Raw genomic sequence first — 24,163 nt, forward strand, 5'->3', positions numbered from 1 at the left:
TGACCAGTTTCAGGTTTCTATTAATATATTTCAATAAACTGTATGACAATGCAATGTATCTAATAAGTGGTGATCTCATACTAATCTCTAATAATCTAAATCTATCGTAATTAGTTTTCTTTCCTTGAAATTATGACGATTGGGAAGGGTGGACTTTCCAAGAAATTCAATTTCAAAGGAGCATGGGGTGGGGGTGTCTAATAACTTGATAGTTCATGTTCAGAGATGGAATTTGTTAAGAAATAATGGTGAATCTTATGCTTAGCTTGTGAAAAAAAGCTGTAGATTTAGATGATCATGTAATTATGTTAATATAAGTGCCTTGTGTAATTATCAGGTAGCCTTTGACAAAATGTCATATACAGTCTTTAGATATTATATTTTTAATCAAAGTTCCATGCAAACTGTTCAAGTTTGTTTTTTCCAATTCAATATTCTACTGCTGCCTCCACACAACAATGCAGTTAAGATACATCACACTTCATTAAGTCCAAGCACAAAAAGCAGAAAACATTATTGTACTTCATAAATCCTGTTAATAATTTTTGTATTGCAATGCTACTTCAGAAGAAGATTTTTGTTGTAAGTAACAAATCACAATGTTTAAAATATTCTAAGAACTTCTGTTCTACTTGGACAGAGCCCATAGCATGCCTATTCCAATTGCTTTCACTCTGACACAGTTCATAAAAATTTTATTTCAAAATGTTACTACCTATCAAAAGAAGCTGGAGATGAGAAGAAATACACGTAAGAAAAATTAGTTTTTGTTGGCTCTTGCTCAGTGCAAGCCTTCAGGGTCTAAAAGGAGCAGTTCTTGAATTCAGAAAGGGCCTTTGATAAGAAAGCCAAATCTAGACACTCAAGCCACAGATCATTTTTCTTTGAACAAAATGAACAAAGAAGGACTAGCTCTGCAGTGCTTGGGAAATGTAAGTAGAAAGAATGCTAAATTAACAGGGTAACCAAGAAGCTTCCCTTTTCCCTTGAGTTAAGGCAGTCCTCAGGCAGTTCACTACAAGAAATATTAATCCCCAAAGGACCAGATGTTTTTGCAGTGTTGATTAATCCCTGTATTAATTGGGCTGAATCATTCTAAATTCCTTCCTTTAGAATGCTTCAAATAATATTTGATGAAGGAAGAGTATTGAGATATTACAACAATTCATAAATTCAGTTCCTGTTGAGAGATTTAGTAAAAGAAAGAAGGCAGCTGAACATTACAGTTCTGGAAATAGCAGTTTATTTTAATACAACATGAGTGATTATGGAGAAAAGAAAGAAAGCAAGGGGAAAATCAACCAGATGGACTAAGTATATTCTTTTCATTTTAAGCTCAAGTCCTCAGAAATGGAGGGATAAAACCCTTTCAGTGGCAATTACTTTATCCAAATTCGGCTAAACTTTGTTGACACCAGCAAGAAACTCCTACATACAACTGGTGCTGCCAGAGCTAAGGAATGTAAAGCCCAGGACAATCTGCTTTACATTAAGCATAATTTTTTTTTCTTAGCTTTTTCAAGCCTATAATAGAGATTCAAATGAAAAAGAACTGCCGACTGTTGAACTGCGTCAAACTAGTGACATTGCTTCTTTTAATTTATTTAAGCATTTGTCTTAATAAATAAATAAATTGGTCTAAAACTTTTAATATTCCATGATTATTAGGTATGTGATGCCAGAAGTTGCTACAATGACTAACAAACAAATGAAATAACTTCTGAGATCTGTGACAGGCCTGTCTCATGTATCATTAAATGAAGATATGAGCAAATAGGAAGGTGACCCCTATTAATTAGTTTTATTTTAATTTTTTAAAATTTGTTAAAAATTAGTCAAACAACTATACAAGACAATCCTCAAACAGGAAGAAAAATTAAAATAATATGATGTAGTCATAATCCTTTCAATTCTGACCACCCTCCTTCACTTTTTTCACTTGTTTACACTATGTTTAGAGCTGCAGAATAAGTGATAATGAAGCAACGTGGTTTCAAAAAAGATTAAAAATCTGTGGAAGAGGGCATGAAGGAAAGACAGAACTATGAAAATAGGACTAGGCTTACTTAGCTAGTATCTTAACCTCCTGCTTAATGGTCTCTGCAGCTTTCATGATGGCCAAATTGCAGAAGCTTTCCGAATCTTAGCAGTCTCTTCCAATGAGCATTTTCAATACCTGCAATGTTTTTTATTACTCTTTTTATTAAGAGAATCTGGATTTTCACTTGCTGTTTCATTTCCCAAAATTCTCACTTAGATTTATCTTCCACAATATAAACAAAACAAAAATTATCCTGATACAACTTAACAACACTGATTTCATATCTACAGGTTTGTTGCCTTAATTTATATCTGAACCCTATTCAAAAATGCCATTCATTTCTCCTAAAATCAAATACACACACAAAGACCAAAAGTAGAGCAAAAAAGGATATCAAATTCAACCCATCTATGGACTTCAGACCTGCTCACATCAGATTTTCACTGTGTATCCACTGAACAGTTTCTTCTTCTACCCTGAAGGGTTCAGGATGAGAGAAAAACCCTTTGCTTCTCTTCAGTAAGTTTGCAATTGTTATCAAACAGATTTGTAAGCAACTTGCCGAGGTACAGCAATTTGGAGTATAAAATTATAACTTCATTTTCCATAAAAACATACACTAAAATCAAGATAATTTGCAATTTAATCAACAACAGTACATACTTATTCTACTTTTACCCATCAATAGAATGTGAACAGAATTAACTTCTCCTCATTCCCAAATAAACCTTTTAGCTTTTCTATCATTCTTCTTTCTGTGTGCTTTTATTAATGATTTGTAAACAATCTACTGCTAGTTTTGTGAAGCTTGTAACTTCTGCACTAGGAACCTAAGCACTGATCCACATCTAGAACTGAGGTTTGTGGAGAGATGTGATCATGGTATTAATCCACCAACGAATTCCAGAATGTTTGATTTACAATGTGAATATAAAAAAGTAAAATATTCCACTCAGCCTATTATGAAAATAACTTTAAAAATAAAGTACTACAAGGACTTCCTTGAACCTCAGTGTGAAGGGTAGCAATTCTGATTATGAATATTAGTTAAATGAGCCATGTAATCTGCTAAAAAAAAGCGCTTACTGGTTCAAGTGAATCTGAGCAGAGACTAACATACAACAGACACTGGTTATATCCACTTTATCTCATGGCCACTGCTTCTCTGGGCATGGAACAAAATCCAGAGCCAATAAGTGTTTTATACAATGCACTCAAGCAAACATTCTGACTTATAAAACTAACAGGGAGCTTTCTTCCAACACCTCTTTGAACTTTCCAAGTCACATTAATTTAACCATTCTAACACTCCATGGCTGCCTGCTATGATTAGAAGTTTATCCAACAGGTGAGCTGTCTCAAAACAAGCATTCTGCTGCTATATAATCCTAGGTTCAGACCCATATAGCTCTTTCCAGCTGCTATTTTATCATGTGAACTAAACATTAAACAGAGCATGCTTCCTAAAACAGAGTAGGGTACCCTTCACAATTCTCCTTGATATCATCTCTGAAAGGTGTCTGAAAGCGATTCCACACAGCCCTCAGACTGTCAAGGTCTAAACCTTGCTGCAACTTAATGACACTGAGGAAAAGTGATGATCTACAGAGTCTTCTATTTTGTCCTACAAACAGATGCAGCTATGGAGCTCTAGACAGAAATACACTGTGCAAGAACCAAAATACAGCTGCAGTAAAATATAGCTGCAATAAAAGCAGATACACATTTCCAATTTAGAACTTCTCAATGTCTTATATAAAAAGGCTGGGCAGATTAAAAGGGAAGCCACTGATAATATTGGTTCAATTAATCTCTAAAACCCTATAACAAAACAACTTTCGACCAGGCTGCACCTAAAATTCCATCTTTTTTGTGTGTGTCTGACACAACACACGAGACTTTCAGTCTGACCAGAGATGTACAGTTTTGGTTGTACTTTTCTATCAATTTAGACTGAGATGTCTTACAAAATTGCAGGTTGGCATGATTTAATATTTATATTTTCATAGCATTGGTAGTTCAATCAATTATGATTAAATGCTGTACCAGCATAAGAGATGGTAGTTATGGACCCTTTCCTGTGGAATTTATGTCAAAAATTAAACAGAAAATTAGTACTTCTAAAGACTACAAAACAACAACATGCTTAAAGTTCTCATAAACAGCCCAGCTAGGATCAGATTGTAAATGTCTGTTTACATTTGCAACAACACACAACTTTATAGAGCCTGAAAAAGATTAGGATAATTCAAGTTTAATCGACATGTGTAAAAGATGTCCTGGGAAATACAAAAAAGTTATACAATTTTCACATTAGAATGAAGCACCTCCTGGGCTTAGAACTTTCATTGCTGTCTTGTGTAAGTTTAAAAAAAACAATAAAGAAAGATCATAATAAAAAAAGTATCTAACCACACACAGTAGTTCAGAAAAAGAAAACACAGTGTGACTATAAATATTTAAAAATTCTTCAGAATACTATCATAGAATGGCTTGAGTAGGAAGGGATGTTAAGATTATCAAGTTCCAAACTCCCTGCCATGGGCAAGGACAGCTTTCACTACACCAGGCTGCTCAGAGACACATCTAATTTGACCTTGAATACTTCTAGGAACAAGGCATCCAGAACTTCTCTGATTCCAGAGCCCCACCCCCACCCTGTCCCCATAAATAATTTCTTCCTCATATTAAGTCTACTCTCTTTCAGTTTGAAGCCATACTCCCTTGTCCTGCAACTACAGGCCCTTGTAAAAAGTTCTTCTCCAGCTCTCTTATGGTCCCCTTTATGTTCAGAAAGGTGCTCTAAGTTCTCCCCAGAGCTTTTTCTTCTCCAGGCTGAACAATCCCAACTTTTTCAACCTTTCCTCACAGGGGAGGTGCTCCACTCCTCTAATCTGTGCAGTGTTTTTGGATCACCAATTTCAGATATCCCATACAAAACCACCACAATCCTCTTCATAACCTTGCTCTGGATTGACTCCAACAGGTCCATGTCCTTCTTGTGCTGAGGACCCAAGAGATGGACACAGTACTTCAGGTAAGGTCTCACCAGAGCATGAGGTATTATCTCAGGTATTTCTTCTCCAATAAGACCTATACACATGATATTCAGAGACCATCCCTAGAAGAGGCCCCTCAAATTTAATCTTGCATTGTGCCAGGCCAGCTGCAGATTTCTTCGCATGAATTCTTGTTTTCTTTCACCATAAGTCCCTGCCTACCAAATTCTGCTGGAATTGTTCTACAAGTGCCACCTGTAGAACATTTCTCCATGAATTCAGGACAAATAAGCATAATTATTTAGCAGGTTTATTGTTTTCCACTTTGACAGCAAGGTGGGAGTGTCTCCCACTCTATGCGCTCCTATCCTTTTCAACCACCATAAAAGCAGAAACTGTGTAAGAGATCTTCAAAGGATTTGGAATGTGAGTGGTCCCATTCTCATATACAAGGTACAGAATGCCTATCTGTGAGTCCAAGAATTTTCTTAAAGCAGTTCATTGGTGTGGCTGTTGCAGAATTAAAGTCTGAATCTCTAAAAGGTCTTTCTCCAGTATATTGATCACTTCACTAGTTTTGTTTTTTTTAATTGACATACACCATAAGAGTCTGAAACTAAGGCACCTCTCTAAAGACAATATTTTTTAAGAACATTAGTTACAGACGAATCATCTGCCTTTGTTACACTGTCAGCCTGCAGATTCTCAAAGCAAGAGATTAACAAGAGTTACTATTTCCAGAAGGACTGATTGAGGAAAAGAAAATAGAGCAGTATTATAAGATTCTTTTATAAAGCAAATTAATTTCAGCCATATCCCACTTACAGAGTCACACAACACTGCTTCACAGGTAGTCCACTACTCTAGTGAGATCAAGGCAAGTTTGGGTCAGTTTTCAGATCTGAAAGACTGCAGAAAACTGAATTCTCTCTATTTTGGATGAGTGTGCAGCTTGTAAATGCAGAAGTACAGTTTTCAGCAGATCTTAGAGCAGACCTTCTCTTTTTAAAAAGCTGACAGGAAAAATTCAATTCAGAGATTTCTCAGCATTTTAGCATATGCTTCACATTCATCTGACATTTTGTTGTAACTTTGTCATAGTTTAGCCCCAGCCAACAACCAAGCACAACACATTTAATTTTTCACCTTCCCCACTGGGAAGGAGAATCACAAAAAAAGGAAATAAAACCCATGGGTCAATGTAAAAAACAGTTTGATGACTGAAACAAAACAAAATATTATAATATTTCAGTATTATAGTATTATAATTTATTATAATATTAATAGCAATTGTAATTAAAAGAACGTGGGTCAGAATAAAACTCAAGAAAAACAAATAATGCTCACTGCAGTTGCTTATCACCTGCTGAAAGATGCCCAGCCAGTCCATGAGCAGCCATTGGCAACTCCTGACCAACTTGCCCCAGTTTATATACTGGGGATGGCATTCCATGGTATGGAATATCCCTTGGGCTAGTTCAAGTCAGCCATTCTGGATGTACTCCCTGCCCCCAGCTCATTGTGCAGCTCCTTGCTGGCAGAGCATGGAAAACTGAAAAGTCCTTGATTTAGAGTATACAGTCCTCAGCAACAACTAAAACCTCAGTGTGTTATCAACATTACTGTCATCCTAAATTCAAACCACAGCACTGTACCAGGTACAAGAAAGAGAATTAACTCTATCCCAAACAAAATTAGGACAAACTTTCACCAAGAACACTTGAAATATACTAAATGGACGGTACACTTATCCTCAACTATTGTGAGACATAATCATTATGATCACAAATGTTCCAGTCTTTGGCATACACGGACGGTATGAGTTAGGAACAATACCACAGCATGCATCTACACAGTACATATTAACTATTATCAGAGAGAAAGTAAATCCTCTTAATTTCATTAAGGTCATAAATAAGCAAGGCTTAATAAAATTCAGAAACAATAGATAAAAGTTCTGCAGCTCTCCCCAAAAATTCATTAGGTACTACACTTGTACTAGCTGTAGGACTAAATAAAGCAAGTTGTTTGCTTAAATACTGCAATAGATTTGAACTAACTGCTGTAGAAATGATCCAAATAAGTTTCTGTTCTTCCAATTTTCCTGAACTCTTGTAAATCTTTGACAGAAATATAAATGCTTTTCATGGGCAATTTTGAGCTTATACTTGAAAGTACATTTAGACTTCCCCATATTTAGAATGGACTAAAGATAAGGAAAGGTTGTTGAGACAAGAGTGCCCCTCAGTGGCAGTAGTTGATATAAAATATAATTATAACTTTAAAATCATATTTGGAATATTTATTTTCATCACTCAAGGACAATTGCACCATTAAATCACATTCTTTCAAAACTGCATTATTACTAAGAATGCGAGGGGGTGTAGCACATACAATTTCATAATGAGTAAACTTAAATATGTAGATCATGAGGTAAAAATATTTACGATGAAACAACAGTTGCTAAATATTTATAGCTGAGTGTTTTGTGGATGGGTGTGCATGTGTGTCTTCAGTTTACTATTATATTTAAAGAAGAGAGATGGAATTTTGCATAAAGACTTCTCACAACAATTCTGCAGCATTCAAATTGTTTTCTTCTGTGTCATGAGCAGCAAGAAAACATGCAGTAGTTCTTTGAGAACTTCGAAAACTACAGGATCTGAATTGCCTGGAAGGCTTGCTGTGTGTACCAGGTTGCATTAATTTGCTCCAAGACTGAAACTATGCCATGTTTTGTGCTGCTGACACACATATTGCTTTCAAAGTCTGTCCTGGAAACTGCCTAAGTTCCTTCCTCCACCCTGTGGTGATCACAGAACCATACATCAAGAATATTCACTTCTACAGACTTATACAAATAGCACCTCACTGCAGCTGATCTGGGAACAACTGAAGGATGAGAAACAATTTCATGGCAGAATTGGAATGGAATAGACAGCTGTTATACTTTGTATGTTCATTAGCACTTGTTCTCTAATCTGGTTATTTCAATATTCTTGCTAATTTAAATAAAAACAGGCCTTGAAGCATAACTACAGTTTCCATATTTTAAGGCTAAATCATCTCCAGCATATTTACCATCCATAGCTCCAAAAAATATAGCCATGGCTGATGACACAATATTTGCATCAGCAATTATTTTACTTCTGTGCTTGGGAAGGTCATGAACAGATCCTCCTAGAAACTATGCTAAGGCTCATGTAGGACAGGGAGATGATTTGAGATGGTCAGCATGGCTTCAACAAGTAAAAGTCCTTCCTGACCATAGTGACCTTCTATGAAGGAGTGACTACATAGTAGACAATGGAAGGACAACAAATGTCATTCATCAAGAGTTCTGAAAAGCCTTTGGCATGGATCCCCAAAACAGTAACTAATGAGTGGACTGCTAGATGGATTAGAAATTGGTTGGATGGTTGCATCCAGAGGGTAGTGATCAATGGCTCAAAGTCCCAATGGACACCAGTGAGAAATAGTGTCCCTCAGGGATCCATACTGGGACCAGTGTTATTTAATATATACATTAATGACAGAGATGGAGGGATTAGTCTAAATAAATTGCAGATGGCACCAAGCTGAGTGGTGCAGTTGGCACACCTGGAGGATGGGATGGCATCCAGAGAGACCTGGACAAGCTCAAGAAATGGGCCCATGGGAATCTCACTCAGTTTAACAAGACCAAGAGCAAGGTGCTGCACCTGGGTCAGGGAACCCCTGGTATCAACAGAGGCTGGGAATGAACAGATGGAGAGCAGCCCTGGAGAGAAGGACTCAGGGGTGCTGGTGGGTGAGAGGACATGACCCAACCATGGGCACTCATAGCGCAGAAAGCCAAATGGCTCCTGGGCTGCATCCAAAGCAGCATGGGCAGCAGGGCGAGGGAGGGGATTCTGCCCCTCTGCTTCCCTCTGGTGAGACCCCACCTGGAACCCTGCATCCAGCTCTGCGGTCCCAGCACAGGAAGGTCATCAACCTCTTGGAGTGAGTCCAGAGGATTACCAATAAGATGATCAGAGGGATGGAGCACCTCTCCTGTGAGGGGAAGCTGAGAGAATTGGGTTTATTCAGCCTGGAGAAGAGAAGGCTCTAGGGTGACCTAATAGTGGCTTTCCAGTACCTGAGGGGAGCCCCTGAGAAAGATAGAGAAGACTTTTAACAACAGCACTGTGACTGGACAACAGCAAAGTGACTGGATAAGGGCGAATGGTTTCAAACTGGAAAAGGGTAGGTTTAGGTTAGATATTAGGAAAAAAATTCTTTACTGTGAGAGTGGTGAGGTACTGGAACAGGTCATCCATCCCTGGGACTGTTTAAGGTCAAGATGGATGAGACTGTGAGCAACCTGGTCTAGAGAAAGGCCCCCCTGTGGGGCGGGGGGGGAAGTTGAAAATAGGTTATATTTAAGGTCCCTTTCAATCCAGTCCATTCTGTGATTCAATGATTTCACACAACAGCATAATAATGCAATAATTTACTAGCTTCTAAGAATGATAACCAACACGCAGGAATCTGAAAACTTCTCAGAGATTCAGTAAAGAAATGCTTCTCAGGTACATCTTGAGAAATTGTCTCCAAGCAAAGCAGTTCTACTTAATAATTGTAGCTTTGTCTTTATCCTCCAACATGATATTGTTCACAGTGAGATCTCAATGAACAATCCTTTTCTCTTTACACAAATAATGAAGAGCTAGACAAAGCTTAAAAACAAACAGAAAGAGCATCACAAAGATGCTGAACTACAACCTAAATAAAGACACATTAAATTCAGAGGTATGTATTAGTGATTGATATGATAAGCATTACTTGGTCATTTATTAGCCTAAACACATGGTGCTACTAATTACAGGTAGGAAAATCCTGGCAAAAAGAATGGAGGCCCTCACTCAGATAAATAGATGCCATATTTTCTCTTCTGTAAACTGTTGTTGCTTTTCCTTCAAAGAGTGAAAGTGTTCTCTCAATGGCACCCCCTCCATGAGCTCCATCACTATATACAATCTGTCATCTCATAAAAGAAATTAATACAACACTGTATTTATGCAGAAATAATTTTTAAATACAGTATTTGAGGTAAAAATGTATTTTAAAAGCTGTTATTTTTTAGTCTTTAAAAATTGTATTTGTACAGATAGATACACCTTAATCTCATTCCACTCTTTTTTGTTTTCGTTTTTCCTCAATTTATGTCAGGAACTATAAGGAAACCACTGCCTGATAATCACTCAGCAGGCAGGTGTATGTAGGTAGCTCTTTATTGAAAAGAAAATTAAAACAATATGGCTGGCAATCTGTATCATTCACTCTACTACTCACCATAGCTTTTCTCCCTATTTAGCATTTCAATTGTACACTTTGGATTTTTAGAGGAGAATAATGATGCTTGCTACATGTTTACATTGCATCTAGTTTTAGTGATAGATAAACAAATACAAACACTATTTCTCTTTTTTTTTTTCAATTTTAAAGGAATATAGGCCTGTTTGAACTTGTAGCAGCTCTGGAAGAAAGATTATTGCTCAAATTTGACATGCTCCTGCCAACCTGTAAATTGTTTTATTATATATTTCTATTTCTTCATTATGTACAATGTGATAATTTTGTGCATTTATACTCACTTTCCAAGAAGGTTCTGTAATACCATACAACATTTGGATGATAAAGCTACAATGAGGAAAGAAAAGTAGATGCTTAGAATAGTTTAACTGATGGCACAGTATTTAAAATGTTTAGCTACACATAGGAAGGAAGAATATTACAAAGATTTCACAAACTTATCTAGGAACTCCAGGGCACCTTCCTTCACAGTTACCCCAAATGCAGAGAAATGTTGCACATTACCGGAGTAATCAGCAGGAAAATAGGGTACTACTCCTGGCTAAACATCCCCAGCTCCCTCAACCACTGCTCACAGGACTTGTGCTCCAGACCCTCCACCAGCTCCACTCCCCTTCTCTGGACCAGCTCAAACACCTCAATGCCCCTCTTGTAGAGAGAGGCTCAGAACTAAAGACAAGATTTAAGGTGCTGCCTCAGCAGTGCCGAGCGCAGGAGGACAATCACTGCCCTGGTCCTGCTGGCCACACTGTGCTGATACAGGCCAGGATGTCTTTGGCCTTCTTGGGCACACTGCTGGCTCATGTTTAGGCAGCTGCCAACCAGCATCCCCAGGTCTCCTTTTCCACCAGGCAGCTTCCCACACGTGAACTCACAGTTTGTAATTCCGAATGCCAGCATATCAAATTAGAGTTCACCTGCCCTTTGATGATGGTTAATTCAGAGACAATATTTTTAACACTGCTATCTCTGTCATTTTTGTCCTTTCCAAATGCTAGATTGTGTAAATTGGCTTCTTTCATTGCCAGGAGATGTTGTCCATTATGTTTTCTAACCTATAAACAAGGTAAAACCTTTGTACAATAAATATAGGATGGGGATAGGAAGAATGGTATTATGGCTACCAGATTAGTTATCAGAGTCCAAAATTTTCTCACAGAATATGTAATCATTGCTTTTTTTGTGTGTATGATGTGATTAGTAGAAGAACTACAATCCAACAGTACAGGTTAGCAGTACACTTCTGAACTTGCACAGTATTTGAAGCAATATTATCTGTGCCCAGTGCTGCCTTTCAGAGGAAACATGCTTGTATTTTTGTGGTTTTACACAGATTGATTAGCCTGTGCAATAGACAAATGCTGTTAGTGGAAAGGAATTAAGAGAAAATAAGACAGGAAACCTAAGAGATACACTGGTCAATCATAAAAGTACAACATGGAACAAACAAAATCACAGCAAACACTAACAACAAGCTCAGATCCACAAAGGCATTTTTGCACCTACATTTCCCAACTGAAATTCAAAGGACAGTTGTACCTAGAACAGGTATTAGACCCTCTTCATGAAGCTTCTCCTTCCATACCATTAAATCATTGTTACATTTAAACTGATACCACAAAGAGAGCCTGTGAACAGATAAAGAAGAAATGCTATCTCTATGGGTGAAGGAAATTGCAGCAATAGATCTCCTGTCACCATGTGGCACCATATTTTTAACTGTCATGAACAAAATTCAAGTCTTAATAAAAATAAATTGGAGAAACACCAAAAGTGATAGCCTGAGAAGTCTGTCCATGCCTCCAGAATTTTGTGACAACCATACTGAATTCAGCTTCCATTTTCATGTAACCATGTATCCTCCACTATTCTATCCACTTGGTAGGTCTGATAGATGGGCACTAGTAGATTTAGTTGGAGTACTGCTCCCAGTTACTTGACAAGGTCCCTGATGGACACTACTCTCCTCTTTAGCAGACTTTAAGGGAATATGTGTCAGGTCTGCAGAGGCCCTTCTGCAGTTCCTGATGTTTTCTTCTACTGTTCAGGAAGGCAGAATTAAGCTTAGACCATGATTAAGCTTAGGTTTTGGGATGTGCAGTGGAGCCATTGAGCCAAACACATTCTGTCTGCTACCAGAATCACTGCAGACTGTTGCCAAAGCTGTCACAAGGACAGAGGACAGACAGACAGGTAGAGAGCCGCTACAGCAGAAGCAAAAGTTCCCACGAGCCCTTTGACAATAATGATATAAACCTTTACAGGTTACTCAGATTGACCTCCTTGGCACATAACTGAAAAAGCTGCACACCTTTTCCTCTGTTTTAACCCAAGTGAGCTGCTTCGCCTTGCTCACTATACATCTCTTGAAGTTACATAAGCAAAAAGAAAGAGGTAGGATTTAAAGTTACTACAGTGGTGTTGTAGGATAGAACTCTAGTTGAAATGAACATACTTGAGGCTATGTCCTGATTTGAAAGGAGGATGTTGGCTGGTGCTTAAACAAATGGAGAGGTCTGTGTCTTTTAACATAATGAGCAGAAGAAGTTAAGTTTGAAACACCTTTTCCAGCTCTGCACATTGTACCATCAATTTTTAAGTGATTTATTGATAGAACAGTCACCATGCGCTGCTGGGGCAATGCAGAAAACCTCCCTGTTAAATCCATTTAATTTAAACAAGTGATATTTTGTTTTACTGAAATCAGACTCAGCCTAAAATATATCATTATATTGTTTAGATAAAAGTTGTCTAAATCAGTACAGTTCATTGACAATTCTAGTGTGCAAAAATAATTTTTTTTTCCTAGACTTACTTTCATCTGTTTTCTCTTAACCAATAGTTTGGAAATATTCACAAACTTCTTTCCTGTTCATATTTAAGGTTCTTGTTCTCTCGGTTCCTCCAGGAATACCTCTAGTTGGGTTTCAAGCTAACTTGAAGGCTTTGATTTAACATTTAGAGTTTAATAGCTGGCTACAGCTTTTAGCTGATATTAATGCCCTTAATATTTATATCTTTGACCAGGTCTGGAATACAGCCAGGGATTTTAAGAATGGTTTATCCCTGAAGATAGAATGCCAGGAAGTTCTTGCAGAAATACCACACTCTTACAAAAAGAGAAATAGTTTGTGAAACAGCGACACGTCAATTTTTAGCTGCCTAGCTTTCTGTAATAAACATCAAGAAATTCAGAATTTTAATTTCTCAGTTTATTCTGTGATTACTTTTATTTACTATCCTATTTTGAATATGACAAAAGCATGGTAAGAGGTGCCAAGATGAACCTTGTCTGAATAAAGCTGTTTATTCTTCCAGACACCTATGTTGATAACCTTTGTGTCTGTGTCTCTGTGTGTAAAATGATAAAGAAACAGAAGTACTAAAGTTATAGACAGACATATTTCCAATCTCCTAAATTGTGATAACAAAGAACAACAATTAAGTGAAATTATAAATGATAATGCCCTACTTTACTGAATAAAATCTTCCTACCTGTACAAGCTGGTAAGCATTAGTCTCATTGATCATCAGTTCAGTAATTGCAGCACAACAAGCTAGAATAAAAATTCAGAAGTAACATTTAGGGCCATTTGACTCTATTGAGAAATCTCCTCCAAAAGGAATTTGCTCCATAACTACAAATGAATCCTCAGCTGAATAGAAGTCATTAAAATACCAATTTGAAATAATATGATTCATATTGGTATTTCATATAAAATTTAAATAGTGAAGAAAAGTATGATCAAATAAAAATAATTTCATGCTAAACACAAAATTAACTAACTAAATAAATAACTTTTTTGTCACTGTCTTTACAGGTGAAGAAATACATATGATTCCTAGATTCTTAATCCTTTATGCTTTGCTTCCTTCTAACAAACGCATACTTTTTGAAAATAAGTGCTGGTATCACACATTTGAAAATTAAAAAACCCCAATTTGATGCTCTTACTCCCTAAAGCAGGTGTCATTATTTACAAATTTGTAATATTTTAGTCCTTTTGCACAAGTGTATGTAAAGATATAACAGAGTATTAGGTCTTATAAACCTACCTGCTTGAAGTAAGAAAGAATTTTCTTGTATCTCATCAGAACTCAGCTCATCTGACAAATGAAGATACTGGATTCTCTCTGCTGCATTTGCATTAGATACACTTCCAACTGAAGAGTTTGATACAAGGTCAGATGCAAGACTTCTTTCCCTGAAAAGAAAAAAAAAATCAAGCTGCAGTGTTAAGAATGGCTTAATATGTCGTTGTTAACCATTCCTGAAGTTCTGAAAATTTGCATGTTTTCACTAAATTAGCTAATACACTTTGAAAAAGCAAACAAACCTTTAAACAGAAAATTCCTTTACCATGTTCATCAGTTATATTCACAATTCTAGCTCACTAAATAGGTGTCTGATTAATAGGAAAACTAAACAGACAGAATTGCCATATTTATGACTTATTCATTATTTAGTTTATACACTAAAAATATGAAAAACGCCTTAGGATTACAATGTAGTGTAAAAGGCTGGAAAAAATATTGATTATTCATTATGTCCTAAATAGTCTTTTTAAATTTTGCTGGCATCACATACAGCTGAACAAGCCAAAGATGCTCTTTGATAAAACAGGGGTTGGTCAAATATATCTTAAAAGAACAGTTTTGTACAATTGCCAAGATGTTGAGGACTGAAAAACTACTCCTGTAACATATGAAGGAGCTGCTTGATTCTACCCCAGAACCAAGTTTCCACCAGTCTCAGGATCTTCACAAACCTGTACCAGAATCCAAACTATACTCCATAGAAGTTTGATGTGATCAGAATGGAGCAAACTGAGCAAGACTGGAACTCCTTCATTCATTTTTATTTGCTCTTTGACTCGTGACTCTGCACAAAGGAGTCATAGCAACTCTGCTGTGACCTAAAAAAATTCAGCAAGAAATTTCAACAATAACTCCATGATTACTTTGTACTGTCAGTTTGAAAAGGGAGAAAAACACAGGAAGTATAAAAAAGAACAGAGATCTCCTAAAAAAAAAAGTTTAAAAAAAAAAAGTTAAAGAAAACAAAGTCACTGCAACCTGGTTAAAGTCAACCAGGCATCCCCAGCCAGGATGGGAGGTGGCCAGGTGGGCTGCAGCCATCCGTGCTACCATCTTCTTATTAATGGCATTAGTAGTACAAGTAGCACTGACTGCATGAACTTTCAAAGTCCATCTGTGGAACTCAAAAAATAGCCTAGTTCCACAGATAACACAAAAATGCATCATTCTTCTCTAGTATAGTTTGAATATTATATTCAGAAAGTGATTGGATATATACCTTAAAAGGTTTATATAAGACTTTCATTAACTGCAATGAAGGTGGACTTCCCATAGACAATATGGTTAAGAATATCCATTTTCACTTTAAGCAAAAAAGCTCCATGTGTGTTTAATGAAACATGTGAATTCAGATTCATATCTGAATTTAAAATTATCCTTAACTGGCACTGAACTTCATCATCTTCCTGTCTACATTCAAATTCCAACTCTTACATCTAACTTTTGATTTACATATGATCTAGAATTTTCAGACATAGAAACTAAATAAAACCTTTTCATATATTAATTTTGTCTATTCTTAATCACATGTAAGGTCACCTATATGTGTGAAATAGTTAAACATGAAATTTTAAAAATCTCCTCAGAATTTTAAAGGTGATAAGTGATGTATTATCAAATTTGAAAGTCTTTCTGTTTTTCACTGAAATTCAGTAATGCTTTGCTAGCAGTCTTAGCTGAGATGATTAAACAATTGAAGGAACATGGATGATTTCCTGATGAAGAGGATGTGGGAGATGAATCAACCTCTGGCATAAACTACAGCAGCTCTAGGTCTTGCAATTTTACTAGTTTATATTGGGCATCCCAGGAACTGACAGGGCTCAGCATGCTTTCCCATCTAACCACTCAGGTCTGCCAGGAGCAAGGAAGAGATGCACCAAGAAAAGTGATTGCTATCACTTTATGATAACATTGCAACTCATTTGCAACTGGAGGCCAACAGTGGAGAGAGAGGAGATGGATTACAATGAAACTGCTGGAAAAGATTTTGCTATATCAGTATGCGTGACTGAAAATACTCAGGTTTCAGAATCTGACCTTGGGTATATTCAAATGGCACATTTTCTAATTTCTCTAAATACACACACCCCTAAATAAAAATGTCAAATTTTATTTTAACACAATTGATCCACACACAAAGTTTCACCTGTTAGAGAGAAAATCGTGTTCATGTAACATCACCAGCAACTTCTCAACTGTCTCACTTATCTCCTCCCTACATTCTGGACTACAAATTGATTATTCCTGACATTTATCTCAGATGAAATTATATGAAAAACACACATTGCTCTTTAGACTCCTTCTTTGTGCATTTGATGCATTATTTTTCCCCAAGTCTTAAGCAATAAAATCAAATTGTGCACACAAGCACTTAAAGTCACAAATATATGCTGGGTCAAGAGTAACAGTGCAACAATTTTCCAGTTTTCCCAGTACAAAAAAAAGTAAATGTGAATGCATAAAAGTAAAGACAACTATATTTTGTGTCTTACTGGTAAATAAGCAGAGTGCATTTTTAAAAACAACCACAACTTCTATGAACATTTGTAATATACCTCAAACTCTTTCTTGTCCAGTCCAAATGTAACACTAAATCCTACAGTTCATTCAGCGAAGTAAGTTAAATGGAAGTTGAAAATGTCTGCATAACATCATTTAAATTAACACAGATATTAAAAAGAAATTAAACTGAATCAGAGTTTTAGGAAGTCTGGAAGACAGCAGATCAATAACAGCAGTTTTTCTTCTATAATACCATTATAGATGAAAGTTGCTCTGTTCCCATTTTTGCTATTTTTTACCCTTTTAATCTTTATTTAACCACTAATTAATAAGAAGAGGGCACATAGTCATGGATTTGGCTGTATGAGTTTATTATTTACTACACTGAAGAATATTCTACCTGATTATTGTGAGGCACTGTTATATTATGCTGAGGACAAAAGATTTTTATATGCAGGAAGTGAGCAGGAATTCCAGAATCCTGCATGAGGATTGCAAAAACAGATTCTGTGGTTCCAGTCTTGCAGAGCCATCCACATGAACAAGAAGTCTGCTGCAAGGACCAAAGTTTCTATTTAGTTTCTATTGCTTCAATATAAAATTAAGAACATTTAAGTTTTCCTCATAAAGAACAGTTTTAATATTCTGTCAAGAGAAAACATTAAAAAGCTTTTATTAATTATGGCACATTAAGTTGAACTTACCATTCTACTAAGCTAGTCAGAGCAAGGAGGGCACCAAAAATGCATAACTGTCTCTGGCAGATAATAAATTTACTAAGGTCTGGAAAAAAAATGAAAAAAAAGGTAAGTAAATGCGTGATTCTGTGTAAATATAAAGTATATTACTTTATTTTACAACTCAGAAACATATAGAAATATTTAATGAAAAGTAAAAATTAAGGTACCAAGTCCTTACAAAATATGTTAAAAGTCTTAGGTACATTTAAAGTACATTTAAATATACACCTAAAATCTTAGAATACACCCAGTAGGACAAGCAAGGATGTTTCTTCTCAAACTACAATTAGTATCTCTTTGACTGCTAAAATGTCTCTATTACGCCATTATAAAAAATTTGGTTTTGTGTAACACTTCAGAACACTAACTCAGGCCTTCTGGAGTAAAAAGTTAATAGTCAGCTTATATTTAAATTGCACAGTAATTTAAGGCCCTGTCTGTATTTCTGTTCATGATTAATATCTAAGTAAATTCTATATTTGTCTAGATTCTCTAAAAATAGGTTGTCTGCTATTATATGATCACAATTGCCATTGTTTTTCTGCAGCATGATAGAATCATTAAACCCTAGTTATACTGATTTTCATCTCAACTTTATCTCAGTTTAGCCACAAACCAGCAACAGTCAAGTACAGATTCTTAGACTGATGGTAATGTATAGCAAGGGATGTCTGGGTTGACACATAATACTTAGACACAGAATACTTTACAAGTGAAAAACCACAGCAGACATTTGTGCAAGAAAACTTTAAAATCTATTTACATTTTAAAAATATATAAAACTATTTGAATCACACTAATGTGTAGCTCAGGACAGTGTAACCATGAGCGCTACTTTTATAGAACCAATGTTCAGTCCAAATGTTTACAATCTGTTTATCTCAAACAGCCAATAATCATACATCAGACCAATTAACTTACAGAGAAGAACTTCTTTTTATGATACTATTAATATATCTGTAAAACACAGAGATTACCTTACTTTACAAGACTAACAAGGTAAGGAATTTAGTCCCACCTAGGTCAAATCTGTAAAGCATGCATTATTCTATTAAGTAGCTAATTAAATAAAATTAACAATTTTATAAAGCACATACTTAATGTGCTCCACTTGCTATAACTCATTCTATTTGATTTCTAACAGCAGCAAGCTCTTGGAAAATATCTATGGAACAAAGACACACAAATTGACTCTTTCTCACTAATATTTTTATTTTACCAGTCAGATAACAGAGAAAAATACTGTATAACTTCTTTGAACCATAACTAGCACAATTTACTCTTTTATTTCAATGCATTAAAAAATACTAATTTCTTAAAGAAATATTACTTATGTAGAAAAACAAGCTGGTCCCTTCTACAGGAATTTTAGCTTTTACTCATGTCATGATGCCTACAGTGAATATACTACTATCTTACTTAATGACCACCTGAAGTATTTTAAACATTTTAAGCCTGTCTTGGTTGACCAACTTGTCTACATTATGCTGCTCTTCTCTGTAATTAAGATAACTATTTGCTACTGTTTCCATATACTACAAGTAGGGGAGGAAAAATAAAGGATACCATTAAGACAAAAAAGTTTGCAGACTTCATAAACCTAGACTGTTCTGCACAGGTAAAGCCTGTAGGTGGTGCATCTGTTTCATGAAAAAAATTCTGTAATGCAATAGTAGTGTAGCCACAAGGTTTAAACCTGTTTTAACATTTAAAAAAAATCAGTATGCTTTTCCCTTTGAAAAGCCATTTGCTACAGTGCAGAGTGACTTTGCTCATCTCCCTTCAAAAGTCTACAGTTTCTTTTGACTGAACCAATTGTGTTGACTTTTCTGATTCTTCTCCGACTTTAGGAGGCATTTCTTAAGTCTCCTAACTCGAAGGATAAACCAAGAATATCTGTACACTGCTTTTTACAGTATATATCATTTTAATCATAATAAACTGACAGACAACATAACGGACAAAGGTACTATGAGGAATTCTACCTGACCTAGATTTTCAATTCCACCCAGGCTGTGGAGCATTTCCTACAGGAAAATTTAAAAAAAAAATTCAGAATGACTTATAAGTAGATAAATAAAAACACAGAGGTGAAATGTTAAAGATTCTTAAACTGGAGCTTTCAGTTGCCTTCAGTAACTACATTATGGGAATTTTACGTATCTTTATGATAAAGTCAAATACCAAGTCTAGGGCTCAGAGTAATGACCGAGCCATCTGTTATGGAGATTTACAGTTTCTTTGTTAGGCTCAGCAACAACAAACACGACATAAGAAATACCAGAAATTGAGCAAATTATGCAGTAATGGTGTAAAACCACTCTTGAAATCTGCTCATTTGCAATTCCCATCCTCACATATAGAAATATAGATATATACATGTACGTGTGCATCCATAAGAACAAACATTTTTACACACAAGCACCAACACAACTGTACACATGACACTTACATGCATCCCCTGATCCAAGCAAGAAACATTTTGACATACTGACCTGGTAGCATGGATCTCTTATGAATAATCTCAGGGAGATTAATACTCTAAGAAGATGGATGCACAGAGCTTGAATAACCCATTGTCTGTAAATTAAGTATTCAAAACATAAACCAAATGCAATTTAAAAGTGTTTAAATACTTAAATAAAACAGTTTGATTCAAGATCAATTGACTAGATGATTAGTGAGCTACAACAACTGTTCAACATACTAGACCATAGAACTTTTAATACCATTTATACTGAAACACAGTGGCAGCTATAAATAAATTTATTACATTATATGAGCATTACCAGCCATCACTTATTATCATTGGACTGATGAGGGAAAGTACATGCTCATCTCTAAGAACAAACTAATTGTGCTTTGAAGTAAACTTTAATCATTGAATTGAGGCCCAAAAGAGCACAGTAAATGAGAAACCACAGAGCAAACTTCAGTGCACAAAATACACTTATGCAAAAATATGGGTGCTACAGAAGTAAAAACAGCTATGTTTAAAGTATTCTTTTGAATTATCATAATCTATCCTGGCTTTTAAAAACTCTAATTCTATTATGCTGGAAATAAATTGTTATTTAGTTCAGACGTTCTTGAAATAGGATTGTATTTCCATATAGAACTTCTTCCTTTATATTTCCCCATATGATTCACATCATAAGATATGGCAGAAAATACAAATCAGATTTGCAGAAAGTGTCCAGGGGCAGTAATCCCGCATAAAGTACCAGTAATGGAATCACTATTTCCATTGCCTGTTGAAAGTATATATCCCCATTTCCCTATTTAAAATAAACCTAAAATTAGACATCTTTGCCATGTGTTTTTTGTTGCTGTTTTAACTGAGAGGACAAAATTTGTTTGGATAGGTTTCTTGGAAACAGAAAAAGTGTATGGGTCATGGCAGTTCTCTTCCCATTTCATCATTTGCAGTTGGGAATGACGCCAATAGCTAAAAATACTTCCATAAAAATAAATGTTTTACAAATAGATACTAACAAACTCTCAGCCCTTTTATGCCAATATTCTGCCCTAAGTAATACCATTTTTCATTATGATTCCATAATTGGCCACTTCAGAACAGCACAAAACTTTCATGGAAAGAAAACAGCAACCATATACCTGCATGCAAAATTTGTAGGTCAGATTTTAAAGTGGCCTGAAGATATTACCAGGGTGGACAGTCCCTCCCTGAGCCTGATTAACATTTGAGAGCCCCTTCTACTACAGTTACATTTACAATACACATTACTAGACACACCAGGGTATATCCAGCTTATCTACATATCTACTAATTTATGCTTTTTTCACAAACCTTGCCTCAGTGCTTTCATTCTTAATACAAGAGGCTTGTTTTGCGATATCACTATCACAAAGAACCACCAAAGAAAACCAAAATATAAGCCAAGTATGTCACAATGTATAAACAGAACTTGGGAAATCACAGTGTAAGCTATTCTTGGATCTCTGGCAAATGAAGCTGAGCCACTGACCTCCCACTGGTGAGTACTGAGTTCACATGTGAAAAAGAGGTACCAGATTTAAAAATCACTTAAATAATCTGCTTTAAACTCACTGTCATTTAGATAATTAAAGAAGACACCCCTAGTTCCCCAGTTGGTTCTGAATAAAGGTCTAAGCAAACTACGTGGTGATTTTAGATTCCTCTAGTAGTTACATATTATTACCTTTAAATGCTCTAGGATTCCATCTTTAAACTTCTGTACCACTTAGGGGTTTTTTAGAAAATGTATCTGGGCTTCAAAAAGGAAAATACAATACACTGCAAGGAGTATAGTAAAAAAATCCTGGAAAATACATTTTTTCCCCGAAAATATCTTTCTCTGCCCCCTCTATTTTTGTACTTTTTCCTCACATAAATGAGAGCAACATAAGAAAAGGTATTACCCTTTCCAATCCTGTCATACACAGAAATACAAATAAACACAAACAACTGGCATCAACTCATCTGAATTTCATGGAAACCACTGGCCTTTCACTATAAAGGCAGCAGTCCATAAAATACAAATAGAATCAGTAAAATAAATTAGAAAAGCAAATCACAGATTACAGACACCATACATAGATGAATGATAAAGAAAACATAGCAGTTAGAATTTTGGTCATCCAAGTTTTGTCATATACCCAGTCCTGTGTTCTTCTGTCCCACTAACCTGGGCATTGCTCCTCAAAGCCAATACACAAGTGGTTAATTAAAACAACCACAAGTGCTGCTGGTAATTTCCACAGAAAGGTGTGTTGTAGCAATATGGGATATTATCCAGGCATCTTGCTTCTTCATGGAAGGCAAGAAAGTAGCCTGCCTTCTTGGTTATGAATGTGTTCATTTACTGATCCACAGGTAAGTCTGTCCTCAACTAAAGTTGTAAAGATATCTTGAAACAGCTGACACTTGGGATGCTTGCTAAAATTTCTCTCATTCTTGTAGGTCACAATAAAAAGGAAGAAAAAAAGGAAAATTGTGAATTGACAATTAACTTGCTCTGCTACAACTTAAAATTAGCAACAAAAACTAAGAAATGTCATATCAGTAGAATAACATGATTTCAGATTGCCAGACATTAACAGTCTGTCTCATGCATAATTTGGGACTATCAGAATAGTATACCTTTTCCAAATAAAGAAATGATCACTATTTAAAATTAGTTTATTCACTCTCACCAGTATACTCTGCTGCGTGGGAAAGGTTGAAACTTACAAAGGCAGGAACATAAACAGATAGATTTAAAAAATAGAAGTACATAATCTCATCTCAAATACTGGATTAACATGACAAGTACAAGTAACAGACATATGTAAAAATACAAATGCCTTCAACATCTCAACAAGGTGAGACCCTTAGATACATAAAGGTATCTCTCATTCAGGGATATGAGAGCGTAATCTTCAGCTTTAAATTATTTTTACCTAAATTTCTCAAGCTTAACAGTTTCTGTTGATTCTTGCCATTGACTATTGGACTGCTGTTCATCGCTTTTGACATTTTGCCAAGTTCTTGTCACACTGGTTTGACCACTTTCAATATATATAGCTGGAAGCTAAAGAGGGAAGGGATAGTAGTCATGAGGCAAATGCTGCAATTTAAGTTTTCTGAGAATATTATCATGCCAAAGTACCTTTTCTCAAGTTTTGACTTGAACTTTGAACCTAAAACTTGCCATTCTAGAACACACACACCTCCTCTGGAAAACAACACTGATGTGGCAGAAAAATGATGCAAAGCAAGACTGAAAAACAAGTACTGAGAGGTAAGCAAAAGGTGAAGAATGGCATCTTTTTAAATTTATGATAGCAAAGCTTGACAAAATCTGCAACACACGCTCATTATCTGTGTTTCTTACCTGTCCCAATTCCACAATTGCACAGCCTTCACATTCTTTTTAGATTGTACAACTCACATGTTTCAGCTTTCTGCTCAGAAGCAATTCCAGGCCTCTAACCAGGTAGAAAATGCATAACTCCTACCTCACATGGATGAATCCTTTAGTCATTTTGTCATATCTTTTTACAGAATTGAAAGGGAGAAAATGTTCTGTAATTCCAAAGACTCACACCCATAAGCATGTGTTGGTTTTCTTTGCTTCAAATGGCAAACACAAGTTTCACTAAGTGACTGAGGTGAAGGAGATGTGACTTTGTCCTGTAAGTTAGTATTTAAGCCCTGGATATTTTTAGCTGAGGTGTTATTCTTCAAAGACAAATTGTTTATGGTTAAAATGCTGGTCATATTTTATATTCTGTACCACTCTCCCCCATGTTGTTACTCACACATCTTTAAGCCTACCTTCATGTGACATTGTGAAAGGGCACAGAGGAAAAAAAATCCGCTATGCTACTTTAATATATGCAACAATAGCTGGATAAAACCTGCTCAAGATACAAAATAAAGCCATTTTTCCTGTTAAAATAAAAAAAATATGGTATAG

General features: G+C 35.8%; 1 protein-coding gene across 1 annotated transcript in view; it reads right to left on the bottom strand.

Annotated features, from left to right (window-relative positions):
- NEK10 (NIMA related kinase 10) overlaps window positions 1-24,163 on the bottom strand; it is a 79,190-nt gene that overhangs the window by 54,336 nt on the left and 691 nt on the right. Inside the window, 17 exon segments of the mRNA XM_030963724.1 lie at window positions 9,634-9,740; window positions 9,927-10,048; window positions 10,659-10,704; window positions 11,295-11,432; window positions 13,849-13,934; window positions 14,434-14,582; window positions 15,072-15,125; window positions 15,127-15,293; window positions 16,615-16,705; window positions 17,685-17,730; window positions 17,733-17,763; window positions 18,818-18,871; window positions 19,148-19,255; window positions 19,706-19,747; window positions 20,216-20,303; window positions 22,576-22,677; window positions 23,151-23,275. Coding sequence (XP_030819584.1) covers window positions 9,634-9,740; window positions 9,927-10,048; window positions 10,659-10,704; window positions 11,295-11,432; window positions 13,849-13,934; window positions 14,434-14,582; window positions 15,072-15,125; window positions 15,127-15,293; window positions 16,615-16,705; window positions 17,685-17,730; window positions 17,733-17,763; window positions 18,818-18,871; window positions 19,148-19,255; window positions 19,706-19,747; window positions 20,216-20,303; window positions 22,576-22,677; window positions 23,151-23,275 — 1,556 coding nt within the window.

The sequence above is a fragment of the Camarhynchus parvulus genome, chromosome 2, assembly GCF_901933205.1.
Source record: "Camarhynchus parvulus chromosome 2, STF_HiC, whole genome shotgun sequence".
Classification (NCBI taxonomy): Eukaryota; Metazoa; Chordata; class Aves; order Passeriformes; family Thraupidae; genus Camarhynchus; species Camarhynchus parvulus.